The sequence below is a fragment of the Ornithodoros turicata genome, chromosome 4 (assembly GCF_037126465.1).
Source record: "Ornithodoros turicata isolate Travis chromosome 4, ASM3712646v1, whole genome shotgun sequence".
Taxonomy (NCBI): Eukaryota; Metazoa; Arthropoda; class Arachnida; order Ixodida; family Argasidae; genus Ornithodoros; species Ornithodoros turicata.
In genome coordinates, this window is record NC_088204.1 from 49313005 (window position 1) to 49328748 (window position 15744).

Genomic DNA, 15744 nt, shown 5'->3' on the forward strand with positions numbered 1-15744 from the left:
AGTTTTTTGGCAAGGACGCAACTTTTGTCAACGACGCAGCGTGGCTCCTGACATATATAATGTGCTCTCCGATTTGCTGCTGCGGCAACCAATGGCGCGCCAAGTAAGGAGTCAGGACCTACGTCGTCCTAGACAAACGAGTTCCTCCTTACAGCTTTCGCTGTAAACTGTGCAGTGACCAACTGTTGGATGCCATTAGCACAGTGAGTGCAACACACACATGACTAGTATTTGTGACATGACTAGCACATTTCTCCTCGAAGGAGAAGAAATACAGGGCTTGCTGCATCGTTTCTCTCTTCTATTCGTTCTGTCTTCCGTTGTACAAATTAAAACATCTTAGGCTTTCTGCACCCGAAATGGGCGCCGGAAAGCCGGTGTGCAGCTTCGCGCCGGCGGTCACCGGTGTCGGGTCGTCACAAGTGAAGGCACGAAAAACACGCAAGCAGTTGGAGGGAGTTGCCTCAGGACAGAAGCCGCCTGGTGGCGGCTTCTGTCCTGAGGCAACTCCCTTCCTACATCTCTACCGGTTCGCTGGATTTCTACCCATCTACGCAAGCAGTTGGGTGTGTTTAAAAGCTATCTATTTACTGCAAAGGTCGGAGGTCTACTGGCCTGTATTTACAGCTTTTCAGCCACAGAGCGCGGCAAGGGAAAAAGGGAAGCGAAGGGAAGAGAAGAAAGAACGAGAGCGCAGTTTTTTTTTCTGAGAAGGAGAAGGGAGAAATTAAAGATAAAAAAAAAACGTTGTACATCTGGCACTGCGACCGCGCTTGGCGAGTCGCTACACCGGCTTGCGTGCGACGCGGAAAGTGCGCAAATTCAAGCCGACCAATCAGCTCTCTCATATTAGCACGTGCCTTCTTCAAAAAGTCAGTGAGAGTGACGTTTCGTGAGGTGAAAAACATGCAGCGCCTCACTTTATCCCACACCGGAACTCGCGAGTTTCGTACCCTTGAATCAAGGGAAGAAGCGGAGGAAGAAGTTCTGGGAGCAGCTGCAGAGCAGCAGGTCAAAATTGCTATGTTGGAATAGCTATGAGGGGTATTTCGAAATTATTGTTGTTCTTCCTTGCTGAGTTGCTCCTGGTAAGCGCTGAAGGGAAGCCAATTCGCTACAAGTGCCAGTACCTGAGAAGCCACAACCGCACTGGTCTGGTTTGCACTCCCATCTTTGACGCAACTTCAGAAATAACTGGACCTAGGCCACGGTCGTTTACAGCCCCAGAAACATTCAATGGCAACACCATCAGGCACAGTAGGTACCCGTGATAAGTTGTTTTGTGCTGGTACGAGTCTGTACTGTCACACATATTTTCTGATATACAGGGTGTGTGCAGAAAAACGTGACCCGCATTTTTACATGTAACTTGATTTGATTTGATTTGGGTTTTTCTGGCGCATTAGCTACTAAGGCCATAATGCGCCAAATACCAGCGTAAGTTTTATCTGTGTAAAATTTGTGTATTTACTAAAACAGTGTTGAGTGCTGGGTTAGTAGTTAAAATCACAGATCCTTTAAAAACCCGGTATCTCTAAAAAACATATAGATCTTTTCAAAGGGTATGAAACTTTCATCGCCCAGCAAAAGCGCCGGGTGCAGTGGTAAGAAGTTTCTATAGAATAAAACAAAATGACGTTCACGAAGATGCTGATACGCTGGGCATACAATGAGGGTATGGAGGACTGAGAGTTGTTCCCCACAGTGATTGCACTCGGGAGGGTCTTCTTCCCGTAAGAGATATCCATGTGTTAAGTATGTGTGTCTCAAACGGAGCCGACAAGATAGCACCTCATACAGTCGATTTGATGCAGATGGGGAAGGGCCTATCTTGGGTTTTATAGCATGTAATTTGTTGCTTGTCTGTTGGTCCCAAAAGCTCTGCCAGTGTCTGTTAATGCTGCTTTTTAAACATAGCCTGAGATCTTTTGATGGAATGTCGAAAGCCGTAATGTCGTTTGTTAGGGCAGCAGCAGCTGCTCGATCGGCCTTTTCATTTCCAGGTATCCCAACATGGCTGGGTACCCAGCAGAACAGTAACCGATAAGCCCTGTTAGCTATAGTGCTTGCAATGCGCCTTGCACGATGGACAATGGGGTCTTTTGTGCAATGAATGCTACAGATAGTCTGTAAGGAACTCAAAGAGTCTGTGTATATGACTGATGATTTTACATGTAACTCGTTGTCTACTTAGCCGAGGAGCTTCCGGTGGCGCACGACGGCGTATTTATGCGTGCGAAAGCTGCAAAAAAAATCCTGGAAGCCATACTCAGTGTAAAAAAATAAACAGAGCGCGAAAACATGGGCTTCCATGCATTAGAATAGGGCGGTCATGACAGTGCATAGTAGTGCATTTCGGTCTCAGGAGAGTTATGTGCAGGCACCGCTAGGGGTACTGCCGATGAGCATCCATGTGGGACATCGTTTCGATTTATGCACCGATAGCTCCCCTAGCGGTACTTGAACACAACTCTCCTACGTCCACCGTGTTGCCCTTTCACATACACCCTGTTGTCCACCATGTTGCCCTATTCTGATGCACGGAAGCCGACGTTTTCGTTGTTCCGTTTATTTTTTAAGCTGAGTATGGCTTCCACAATTTTTCTGCAGATTTCGCACGCATAAATGCGCCATCGTGCGCCACCGGAAGTTCGTTAGTTAGGTAGGCAACAAGCTATGTGCCTAAATGCGAGTCATGTTTCTCTGCACACACCCTGTATATACAGGGCGTACCAACTAAATGCGAACATACATTTTTAAAATATATACGTCACTGTTTCCGAGATGAAATCAATTGCAATATAGCATATGCTGAAGGGCACTTCTTAGCAAACTCCTAAGTAAATTCCATTAGCAAACTCCTAAGGCAATGTCTTAATTAACTTTCAATAATTAAGTTTTTAATTATAAAAGCTACGAAGTTGTCCCAATGAGAACATCTGATACCGGTGCCGTTTTCAGAACAAAAATCCGTTCGATAGATCGCCCACAAAAAGATCGTGAAGGAACACCATTTTTTCTTTTTGTTCATTGTTCGTCTCTAGAGACGCGTCTTTCCTTCACCCCCAGTGTGAGAGGGGAAGAGCACACTATCGCCTCTTGCGTCCTGGAAAAAGATTAAACGAAAACAGAAAATGCAACCCAAGATAAGGGCAGTTCCGATAGAGTCACCCGATACATTTGTTTTTGTTTTGTTTCCGCCAGTTAAAACTCATCTTCGACGCATGAGGCGGCACTGTGCTACTTCAGCCTCTCACACGGGGGGTGAATGAAAGACGCGTCTTTGAAGATGCGCAACGAACAAAATAAAGAAAAAAAGGTGTACCTTCATGCACGTGTTCATTAAACATGCGCGTTTCTGCACAGTAATGAGATACTGTGGGACTGCCAATCGAAATTACTATATTGTGGTACTATTCCCATGTCAATGGGTATTATCTATGCTTCTCATTAAAAACGCGGGTTTCTGTATCCTAATGGGATACTGTGGGACTGTGTATCTGGACTACGTTATTGTGGGACTATTTTTATGTCTACGGGTATTACCCATGCTTTTCATTCAAAATGCGGGTTTCTCCACTCTAGTGGAATACTGTGGGGCTGTCTATCTGGATTACGACATAGTGGGACTATGCCGCTGTCTACGCGTATTACCCATGCTTCTCATTAAAAACGGGGGTTTCTGCACTGTAATGGGATACTCTGGGCTGTCAATCTGGGTTGCGATGTTGTGGTCTACGGGCATTACCTATGCTTTTATTAAAAACGCGTGTTTCTACATTGTAATTGCACTGTAATGGGATACTGTGGTACCGTCGATCTTGAATACGATATCCTGGGTCTATAAGGGCGTCTACGGGTATTCCGCATGTTTTTCATTAAACATGCGGGTTTCTGTAGTGTAACGGGATACTGTGGGACTGTCAATCGCAATTACGATATTGTGGGACTATTCCCATTTGTGCGGGTATGACCCATGCTTTTCATTAAATATGCGGGTTTCTGCACTGTAACGGTGTACTGTGGGACTGTCGATCTTGATTACTATATCCTGGGACTATAAGCATGTCTACGGGTATTCCCCGTGCTTTTCATTAAAAACGCGGGTTTTTGCTCTCTAATGGGATACTGCGGATCTGTCAACCTGGATTACGATAGTGTGGGAGTATTTCCACGTCTACTGGTCTTACCCATGCTTTTCATTCAAAATACGGGTTTCTGCACTGTAAGGGATACTGTGGGACTGTCTATGTGGATCACTGTATCCCAATAGAGGGCAAAACCAGCATATTTAATGAAAAGCTTGGGTAATACCCGCACACATAGGAATAGTCCCACAATATCCTAAACCAGATAGAGTGTCCCACAGTATCCGGCTATGCTGCAGAACACCGCATTTTGAATAAAAAGCATGGGTAATAACTATAGACAGTGCCACAATATCGTAGTCCAGATTGACGGACCCGCAATATCCTATTACAGTGCAAGGAACCGCGTTTTTAATGGATAGCGAGGGGAATATCCGTATACATGCATATAGTCCCAGGATATCGTAATCAAGATCGACAGTCATGCAGTATCCCATTACGGAGCAGAAGCCCACACATTTTATGAAAAGCATGGGTAATACCCTCACACATGGTAGTGGTCCCACAATATCGTTCTCAAGGTTGACGGTCCCACAGTATCCCATTACGATACAGAAACCCATATTTTGAATGAAGAACATGCTTAATACCCGTAGACATGGGAATAGTGCCAGAATATGGTAATCGACATTCACAGTCCAACCGTATCCCATTATAGTACAGAAACCCGCACTTTGAATGAAAAGCATGATTAATACCCGTAGACATGGGTATAGTTGCAGAATATCGTAATCCAGGTAGACAGTCCCTTAGTATCCCATTACAGTGCAGAAATCCGCATTTTTCACAAAAAGCATGGATAATACCCGAAGACATGGGTTTCTGGGTTTCCCAGAATACCATAATCCATATTGATAGTCCCACAGTATCCCATTATGGTGGAGAAACCAACATTAATAACGAAAAACATGTGCAACACCCGAAGACATGGGAATAGTCCCACAATATCGTAATCCCGATAGACGGTCCCACAGTATCCTATTACAGAGCAGAAACCCGCATTTTAATGGCAAGCATGGGTAATACCCGTAGTCATGGGAGTAGTGCCACTATATCGTAATCAAGGTTGACAGTCCCACAGTATTACATTAAAGTGCAGAAACCCGCATTTTGAATGAAAAGCATGGGTAATACCCGTAAAACATGGAAATAGTTCCACAATAACGTAGTCTAGATACACAGTCCCACAGCATCCCATTAGAGTACAGAAACCCGCGTTTTTAATGAGAATCATGGGTAATACCCATGGACATGGGAATAGTCCCACAATATTGTATTCAACATACACAGACCCACAGTATCCCATTACAATGTAGAAACCCGCGTTTTTAATGAAAAGCACGGGAATACCCGTAGACATGCTTATAGTCCAAGGATATAGTAATCAAGATAGACAGTCCCACAGTACACCGTTACAGTGCAGAAACCTGCATATTTAATGAAAAGCATGGGTAATACCTGCACACATGGGAATAGCCCCACAATAACGTAGTCCAGATATACAGTCCCACAGTATCGCATTAGATACAGAAACCCGCGTTTTTAATTAGAACCATGGGTAATACCCATTGACATGGGAATAGTACCGCAATATCGTGATTGCGATTGACAGTCCCACAGTATCCCATTACAACGCAGAAACCTGCATATCTAATGAAAAGCATGGGTAATACCCGCCCACATGGAAATAGTCCCACAATATCATAAACCAGATTGGCAGTCCCGGAGTACCCATTACAGGTTAGAGACCCGCGTTTGTAATAAAAACCATGGGTAAAACTCGTAGACATGGGAATAGTCCCACAATACCATAATCCAGATTAACACTCCCACAGTATCCCATTATGGTGCAGAAACCCACATTAATAATGAAAAACATGTGCAATACCCGTAGACATGTGAATTGTCCCAAAATACAAAAAAAAAGTCACGTAGCCCACACATAGTCACGTGGATTAAATTGCGTACGCAATTTAATCCAATGCAAATGGGTAATTGAATCCATTTCTCACGTGAGAAATGGATTCAATTTTGTGAAATGAGGATTAAAATTTATGAAAGCAGGATTAATTCGGATGGCAAAAGGATTAAATGTCATGGTATAAGGATTAAAATGTACGACAAGAGGATTAATAACGGCGGGAAAAGCTGTAGATCGGGTGGATACTGACGGCCGACAAGGGTTTGCTGCAGTTGTTTTAAATTTCTGTCCAGATCGTCGTCATTCGAGCAGATTCTCCTATACCGGAGAGCTTGACTGTAGAGAATGACCAGTTTCGTGTGTCGAGGATGACAACTATGGAATGCCAAGTATAGTTGAGAGTCTGCGGGTTTACGGAACAGATCAGACGTTAAAATCCCATTGGTTAGCTTATTCTGAAGAAAGCTAAGACTGACGGGCGTTTATGTGTGAGTGAAGTTAATAGAGATGTGGAACCTCTTGTGGATCTTGTAGTAGACTGGATAGGAGAGATGGATCACAAGAAGAATCACAGTACTTTGAAAAAGCAAAAAAAAAAAAAAGCTTTGAAAAGCTTTTTCAAAGTACGCTGATTATGTGCATGACCTTGAGTGCGCCGGACTAGGCTATCTCCGTGTTTAATAGATGGCGTTGGATGTGGACGACAGCAGTTGGGGGACACCGCACGAACGACGCGCGCTTGTCGGTCTCATCTCCGACCGGTATTGGTCCTTTGTGCTACCCACGTATGTTTGTTTTGGCATACGTCGAGTGCACTTCGCTGGAGGGCCGCTAGGATACGATGCGCATATGAAAAAGGTTCATTGGGGAAGATTCCAATTATAAGCAGATATGCAATCGGCTACGACTGATGTCTAAATAAGGAACGCACTTCACACTTCATTTACACTTCAGGAGAGTCTGCATGCGCAAATTTGCTCCGACTTGCTGAAAAGATGAAATCATTTGAGGGAGGCGCCTGGAAATACTGCGACCCGGCCACATGTCTACGTGAAGTAAGTAATTCCTACACCTTTTGCGACTGTTTTCTTTTTAATTGGGGCTACATCAAAGTCAAGTATACGGAGTTCAACGTATTCATAATAAAGCTCACGTAAGACTATTCTTAAAGGGGTCCAGCAGGTAACGTTTTGTTCTTCACAGAGTCCGCACTGCAGCAATAATGTGGTGAGCGACAAGTGCCGTCTTTGCTTTGGACGTTGCTGGCTCATGTATGGATTCCCCGACGTCCCCGAAAAAGCTCAAGAATCAATGCCCAGAAAAAGCTTCCCTTGCGACCCCAGCTTGTGTGGCATACACGTTTTCTGTAAGTCTTATGCCTTGCACGGTGGCGCATCATAACTCCTGTGCTTACTTTATCTAGGTGGCGGCTACAAGTTCGTTGACGGTGATGATCAAGAACCTCCGAAGCTTGTAGTCTAGAAAGCAAAATTACCCTTCTGCAGTCGAAGATCTGCACGGAACATAAGAGGTCTCAAAAAGTTGGCTTGTAGTCCTTGTCGTGGTTTTATTGATATTTGCTGCCACATCCACCCGAATTGCTAATAGCGTTCATAACAAGTTCAGTGCTTTACAAATGACCAGTTAATACAGAAAATGCAATGGAATGGATATCTTGCCAACTGGACATTTTTTATCCCACCGCCTAAGTTCAAAAGCTTATGATTTAATATCCGTTAAGTTAAGGTGGCATGCGGACAGCAGTCCAAGCGTTTCAAATTCGAATCGTTGTTGCGTATGGTGCATGTTCTGCTGAGACGCTGCTCCAAAGGCACGATGGCTGTCCATGCGCTTTGCGCGGCGTTCTAAGGATCAAGAATCGGGCGAAAGTGCTTTTCATTGGAGATTCAATGTGCCCATTGGTAGGTATTGACGAGATAATCGAACGCAACACATGTGAAGGGTCCCCGTATTTCTGTAATGGCTTCCTCGTGAAGAGGTACCTCAGTACTATCGCGTCCTGGATGATTCAAATACACCAGCGGCATTGTCGAGTAGGTAAAAGCATCCACTCATTGGTGGTAGCCAAGGTCATGTTGAACACTGGAAGGTCATGGGCTCGAATCCTACCTCCGGCTGTGCTGTCGGAGGTTTTTCCCTAGGCTTTTCTGCGGACTTTCCGGACAACAGTTCCCCCTGAAGTCGACCAAGTACGTGTACTAAATCCCACTCCTTCCTGCTGTGCTCTCTTGATCTGTCCGCGTCTGTACACAGCCCATGGCCGCAGTTCCTTAAAGGTTAGAATACCGCTCCGAATTATGTTGCGCGTGGAAGGAAGGATGTTAAAGGAGCACTTAGTTGATGTTTGACATCGCTCGAAATCCTGCCTCGTCTGTCAAGCTGTCCACCAGGAGGCACAATGCAAATATTTTCGCTCTGTGGTGCGTTATACCCGAATTTACAAACACACGCACACACACACACACACACACAAACGGTCGGAGAAAGCAGCCGCGGACAGCCGACACGATGCTCCTGGACGTGGTTATGGGATGGTATGCTGAGCGAATGATGAAGTCGGGTCGGGACGACGGGCCAGCCGACAGGTGGATACCACGGGCTCCTTGCGCTAGGGTGCCTCGCGCTGTCGCTTCCAGCGCCCGTCACGTGATACGGTATGCGAACAGCATCTGAGCGCGCTCCGGGGTACAGTGAATGAAAAAAATAGAAGGAACTGCCCTAAATAGAAAGTAAATAAAACCAAAGTGTGCGCGTGCTGATAGTTGTCGTAAACGCACGTGCTCTGAGTCAACACAAACCGCAACAAACATACCGACGTACAGCGCTTTGCTCCACAGCACTGCACCACAGCACTGCAAAACAGCGCTGTATTTCCACTGTGGGGTTCGCACTTGCAGCGCTTGTCCCAGCGCTGTACTTGGTGATCTCACGTGATCGAAAAAAAAAAGGCAGCCCCGTCACGTGAACGCGCCGCCGCGTTCTCATTGGTTCAGGGAGCCTATCGCTGGGAGACAGCGAATGGGAAAGTTCACCGAAGCTCAACTTCGCCAAGCGCTGTTTTCCATCGAGTCGCGGCCGGGAGAGGAGGGAAAAACAGCGCTGTTTTCCAGTGCTCTGGTGCAAAGCGCTGTATGTCGGAACGGGCCTGTACATCGTGTTTTCTTCAAAATGTATGCTACAAGTATTGACAGAAACGGTAACATGCGAACATAATCTGCGCTGCTGTTGAAGCGCACAAATGGAAACTTTTGGATTGTCGCTCGACTTTGCACACCTAAGAAATGATGATGCGCATCAATTAAGTGAATCAGTATCGATGTGCACTGTGATGGGCTGCCTGACATTTGCAGTTGATGGAATGGTGTGTATCCCAAAGCCGTGCGGCATATTGCCCTGTTTCAAACACAATTTTGGTGCAGTATCTTCGCGGGCGACGAAACCAACACGAGCTGCCAAACAACTGGATAACGAAATGTATCCCATGCAGTACAACATCTCAAAGCATACCAAAATGAGATGGCTCGTGTAGAGTTTTCACGAAATGGCACGATTGGTACGGATTTTCCCGTCAAAGAGGATTGAGAGCCATGAAGAAGGATGACAAATATGACGAATCCTGGTGCCGGCTGTGCTGTCTGGGGTTTTTCCTGGGTTTTCCTCAGACGCTTTCAGACATATGTCGGCACAGTTCCCCTAGAAGTCGGCCCAGGACGCACATTTCCCCAAGGCGTCAGTCGTGACGTTGCCCACATACGTGAGGCCGACAACGGCAAGCCCTTTCACCACCATCACCACCATCACCACCATGACAAATATTATGTCCTGGCCTAACGTGCACAGAGACATGCAGGTGTGTGGTAGACACACGGGTTATTGCACTGTTTCAGAATGTTGTTTCCGTATATTCAGGACAGGTGCTACAAACTGCTTGGTAGAGAGTTTCTTTACGAATGCGGCGACGACCGCCATGGGTGGCTTTCAAGTTGCCGTTCGGGTGCCGTTCAAGTTCGGGTGCCGCAACGCATGCTGGGTCTTTGAACTTCCGGTCCGAAATTTCGCTCATTGGACCTTTTCACAATGGCCTATGCGCATGCGTATGACTGATCCCGAGATCGCGGGTTCGAACCCGGCCGAGGACGCCAGCAACTTGGTGGCAGGGTACAAGTTGCTTAGACATGCCGCCTTCCGCGAGGGACGTTAAATACGGAGTGCCGTGTGGTGAGCTTTCATCGCACGTTAATGAACCCTCAGGTGGGCATAAGCAATCCACAGACTGACCGCTGTGGCGTCGCTCATGATCTCAGTTGTCTCGCGACGTCAACCCCCAATTATTATTATTATATATTTTGCTGTGCGAAATGTTCTGTTACAACGCAGTCAATTTGACGCTTCAGATAACAAAGATAACAACCAACATTTCAGATATGTAACAACAAAAGCATTTTACGCAACAATCTTGTGCACTCTGAGGATAATACGCATGTAGTCGTTTACTTTGGTATATTCTTTTCACATTATGAGTTGATAACGTTATCACAGCCACGCCATTTGGTGGTGAAAGGGCTCGCCGTTGTCGGCCTCACAGAGATTGGCAACGTCACGACTGACGCCCTGGGGGAACGTGAGTCCTGGGCTGACTTCTAAGGGACCTGCGCCGACATATGTCTGAAAGCGTCTGAGGAAAACCCAGGAAGAACCCCAGAGAGCACAGCCGGCACCGGGATTCGAACCCGGGTACCTCCCTGTCTCGACGTGACATGGCCAGCACGCTATCCACTGAGCCACGGGAGCTGGTCAGCACGGCATTTGGGGACAAGTGCCTACACCCCTTGGTTCAATTTTCGTTTACGCTGATAATATTTTTCCAAAGGTGCAGGATCCAAGGGTACGCGATACATTTTATGTCCTTTTTTTTGCAGAATTAGTGCAGTTAAGCGCTGAACGTCCGCTTATTTTTGTGTTTAAAGGCCCGTTCCGACATACAGCGCTTTGCTCCAGAGCACTCAAAACAGCGCTGTTTTTCCCTCCTCTCCCGGTTGCGACTCGATGGAAAACAGCGCTTGGCGAAGTTGAGCTTCGGTGAACTTTCCCATCGCTGTCTCCCGGCGATAGGCTCCCTGAACCAATGAGAACGCGGCGCCGCGTTCACGTGACGGGGCTGCCTTTTTTTTCCCCGCTTCTTGTCGCCGTGACTGCACGTGATCGCCGATCACGTGAGATCACCAAGTACAGCGCTGGGACAAGCGCTGCAAGTACGAACCCCACAGTGGAAATACAGCGCTGGTTTGCAGCGCTGTGGCGCAAAGCGCTGTATGTCGGAACGGGCCTTAAGACACGCTGACGCTATACGACTACAGCAGAACTTCGGACCGGAAGCGTAAATCCACGTGACATTACAACTTCCCGAACGTCATTTTGACAGGAAGTTGCAAACCACCCATTGACCGCTGCGTGCGACGTTTAAACACAGTGCAATGAAGAAAAGCTGCTTCTAGGCTTTCGTGGTTAACCTGCAATAGCTAGCTTCTGCCTGGTTTCATCAACACCGATTAATTTTCAACAGAGATAAAGGTTGCATTAATCTTGAGTTTAACGGTGAAATCTTTCCCCCCATGTTAGTTGGTGATGTAACACGAACTCCTCAACGATAACTAGCGTTTGGAAGACATGATTGAGTGCTAATTCAAACTTGAGGAACCTTTGAAGCAGGGTGTCGAACCGCAAAAATTACGGGTTCGGTTCGGGTTCGGGTTCGCGTTGCTTGGAGTTTGTTCCTTTTCAGTTCCGGTTCGGCCGCGCCAAAAATCGAACCGGTTCGTAATCCCGAACCGGTTCGCAAACCGTGTCAACGCTTCCGTTTCATATCTCCCATAAAACTGCTTTTATTAGGAAATGCGTGGCTAATAGCTTACTGCTGTTGTCTGCATTGACGTGTTTAGCGGCCGCGTACTACCTTTAGCGAGAGAAAGGAGAAATGGATGAACACTTGAATGGATGAACATAATGTCCACGCTGATGAAGCGGTGTGGTCCTGCTACTGTCTTCCCAAAATCTTACGCACAGTGCTAGCAAGATACACTTAAAGGAAGCCAAATAAGATAGACAGCATTTTACATAGACGACGGTACTGATCTGAAAATCGCCATGACACCGTACTGAAGCATGTCGAATATAACTCTGCCAGCCTTGCTCTATCCGAGTTCACACCAGTGTACCAGTTAATTACAACACAAAGGCAATGTGTCACAACACTACTGCACTACCAGTAAGCAGGACTACATGAATTCTTCAAACCACCACCAACCATACAGGCACCGTTCTACGTATGCTTCTTCTTCACTTCTTAAGTTTCTGACTTATTTAATTTTTACTGCTTCATTTTAATTTTTACTGCTTTCATGTGTAAAGGGCAATGTTGGGCGCTTGCTTAATCACATATTCGTCTTATAGAGCTACACAACTGGCCTACTCCATCCCTGCTTCACTCGGTGGAAGATGGCAGGCCGCTCACGTTTCAGAAAATACAGGATTTGCTAGCTTCAACGTGTTAAAAAAGACGCTGAAAGCGTACTTACTCTACGTCCTCGTTTTGACTGCTAGGTGAAAATTTGCTAAATCTACGATATGGAGATCAGTGTGTCCTCGTTCGGAATTGAGAGGCACTTGAAATCTTATGCTGACTTCTTTATGTTTGAACCGTTTCGTTGCGAACCTGTTGCCGCTATTATTTTTCCGGTTCTGCTCCGGTTCGGGTTCAACAGTGTTGTGAAAATTCCGGTTCGAGTTCGGTTCCGGCAAAAATAATGGTTCGGGTTCGGTTCGACACCCTGCTTTGAAGTGTAAAGCGAAGTGTAAAGCACTGCATCTTTCTTTCTTAGTTGGTCCTCTTTGTTTCTATCTAGTATTTCTGTTACAGACATTGAGCGTGAAGTTTTAAAAAGCAAAAAAAGGTCTTAGAACCATGAACTTAGAAAGGCAGTGGCATACCTTTCCAAAGCGAAAACAGATACTAAAAGTCTATTAAAGTCTATAAAAGTCTATTAAATAGACTTAATAGTAAAAATGAAAACCAATAAAAAATACCATTTAAAGTCGGTGATCAGGTGCATGTTCTCATGAATAGATCAATTTTTGACAAGGGGTACATTGGACACTGGTACTTAGCTGTCTACACAGTCACGCGATACAAGAACTCCACCCCACCAGTGTTTTACATAGCAGGACCGGACGGGGTCGAAGACAATGCAACTTACTATCCAAAGAATTGCAACGTGTAGTGAATGGGGCAAACGACCCATATCCAATCGAACGCATAGTAAGTCAAAAGAAAATAAATGGTGTCACTCATTATAAAGTCAAATAGCTAGGTTATGATTATTCATTTAATTCCTGGGTTCCCGTTCAATGTGTCGCGAAGTTCTGATTTCTACATGTATTTCCTGTCCAATGATGGTATTGATATGTATCCGAACAATAGCCTCAATGACTTTACAATTTATCTGAATGCACCACTGCAATTGAATGAACAATATGAAGTCGGCCTGCATGAACTTTCCATCTCTAATATATCCTACAACGTTCCACGCATTAACGATGGTACTACACAGGTTACTTCCAGAGGTATTATTCAGCTGCGCAAGGAAGTTGTTCTGATATCGACCTTGGAATATGCACTGCAGGATTTGTTTAAAGAACTCAATGTCTCATTTGGTTATGTTGATGGAAGATACACATTCGAACTACCTCAAATGCTTCAACCTATTAAATTTTTGGATGAAGGGCTGCAACAAGCCATTGATGTGTCCACTATAGAAGGCTTGCAAGTTGTAGGTGCTAAAGTATCGTGTCAGAACACGTACCTGCGAGAGGAAGCTATCTCAAGGATGTTTTTGAAGGAAGGTGGTGGTGGTGGTGATGGTGAAAGGGGTGAAAGAGCTGACTATCATCACACAATATGGCCCAATCATATTCCCTCCAGGTCGCTCTATCAGTGTCACACTAAATCGCTTCTTTAAAAGATATGATATCGATGCAAAGATACTATTCCAAAACAATATCTATACATTATTGGCCCCACGTGTCTTTGTTATCATGGAACAACTCAAGAGGCTCCTCAAATTAAACACCAGTAAATTGATAGAAAATACAACACAATACATTGCAGATGCACTTTCATTCACTTTTGGTGTTGTTATAGAAAAAGTAATACTTGCATCGGACGAAGTCCAAGTTCCACCAAATTATTAGAGACACCACGTTCGCTTCTACTAGTTATCTGAGACGTGCTAGGTAGCAATGCTATGCTCACATACAATGAAGATACACGACTGCTTACTTTCAGTCCCCCTGATGGGGTAACTATAAATCTTTCTGAATATTTTGAGAAACATGCTGGGTTTTGCACCAATTCAATCTATTGCAAAGAGCACAACAGGAACCACATCACTCAATCTTAAACCATTGTTTCATAATTTCATGATTTATTGCGACATTATCGAGTCATCTCATATAGGCGCAAAAAAGGTTCTCATTTTGAAACTCGTCCCATATTTACATAAAAATGATCCTAAAATTCATTACAGCTTCCATAACATGCAATATTTCAAGCTGTTACAGAATGAAATGACGTCAATTTCGATTAAGCTGTATAATGAGACAGGTCGTCGACATGACACTGGCACCAAAATACAAGAAAGAATTCTGCGAAAATGCTACTGATTACATTTCACATATTTCTTTATTTATTAATTATACCTACAACGCCCGGGGGCATTACAGTAGGGGGGAACAATGAAAAGTACAAATACAACAAAGAGCAATTTTAGAAACACGACTGCACACATATCTCATAGCTAACCGCATACAGGGTTACATAGTATACAAGAGCTGATAAAAGCGCTTAGAGTCACGTTCGTCAACCAGATGGGCAGGCAATGTATTCCATTGAGAAACCGTCCAGGGGAAAAAAGAGTATTTAAAGACATCAGTTCTGCACACATATTCAGCAACTTTTTTGGTATGATCCAACCTGGATAATACATAAGTAGGCGAATGTATATACCGGGATGGCTCTAATGCAGACTTACAATTATAAATGGTATGAAAAAATTTGAGCTAAGGAACCTTCTCCGATCACTCAGTGAGTCCCACCCCAACATGGCCTTCATTTCAGTGACGCTTTCACCAAACCCATAGCGACAGGAAACAAATCTGGCCGCATCATTTTGAACTTTTTCAATGGTGTTAATGCACCCCGAAGCCGAGGTATCCCATACAACTGCGGCGTACTCCAAGATCGGTCGAACAAATGTAAAGTACATCACTTCGCTCACGCTTTGGGGTGCACTCTTGAAATTCCTAACTTTATAAGACGTAACATGCGGTTGGCCTTTTCAGTGATGAACCGAATATGACTGTTCCACTTAAGTTCAGAAGAGAAGAATACACCGAGGTATTTAAAGTCATTAACAAGATCACAATTATTCAAAGTGTACGACATGGTAAACCGTTCCTTGTTCCGTGTGAATGGCATTACCTTACATTTCGTAAAGTTTAGCTGTAAGTGCCAATTAACCGACCAGTTATACAGCGTGTCAATATCAGATGAGTGCATCATGACTCCCATGAATTTCTCTATACAACAAACAATCATCC

At 44.9% G+C, this 15744-nt stretch overlaps 1 protein-coding gene across 1 annotated transcript; it reads left to right on the top strand.

Annotated features, from left to right (window-relative positions):
* The first annotated feature begins 956 nt into the window (after nucleotides 1–956).
* On the top strand, nucleotides 957–7740 carry LOC135393143 (uncharacterized). Its single transcript, XM_064623671.1, has 4 exons — nucleotides 957–1257; nucleotides 7024–7124; nucleotides 7273–7435; nucleotides 7493–7740. Exons 1-4 carry the CDS (start codon nucleotides 1038–1040, stop codon nucleotides 7549–7551), a joined length of 543 nt encoding a protein of 180 aa, XP_064479741.1. The 5' UTR covers nucleotides 957–1037; the 3' UTR covers nucleotides 7552–7740.
* Nucleotides 7741–15744: the final 8004 nt, after the last annotated feature.

Coding starts and splice junctions, on each gene's coding strand:
- LOC135393143 (XM_064623671.1), top strand. CDS start 1,038: ATGAGGGGTATTTCGAAATTATTGTTGTTCTTCCTTGCTGAGTTGCTC. Junction 7,125..7,272: donor CGGCCACATGTCTACGTGAA/GTAAGTAATTCC, acceptor TGTTCTTCACAG/AGTCCGCACTGCAGCAATAA. Junction 7,436..7,492: donor GTGTGGCATACACGTTTTCT/GTAAGTCTTATG, acceptor TACTTTATCTAG/GTGGCGGCTACAAGTTCGTT.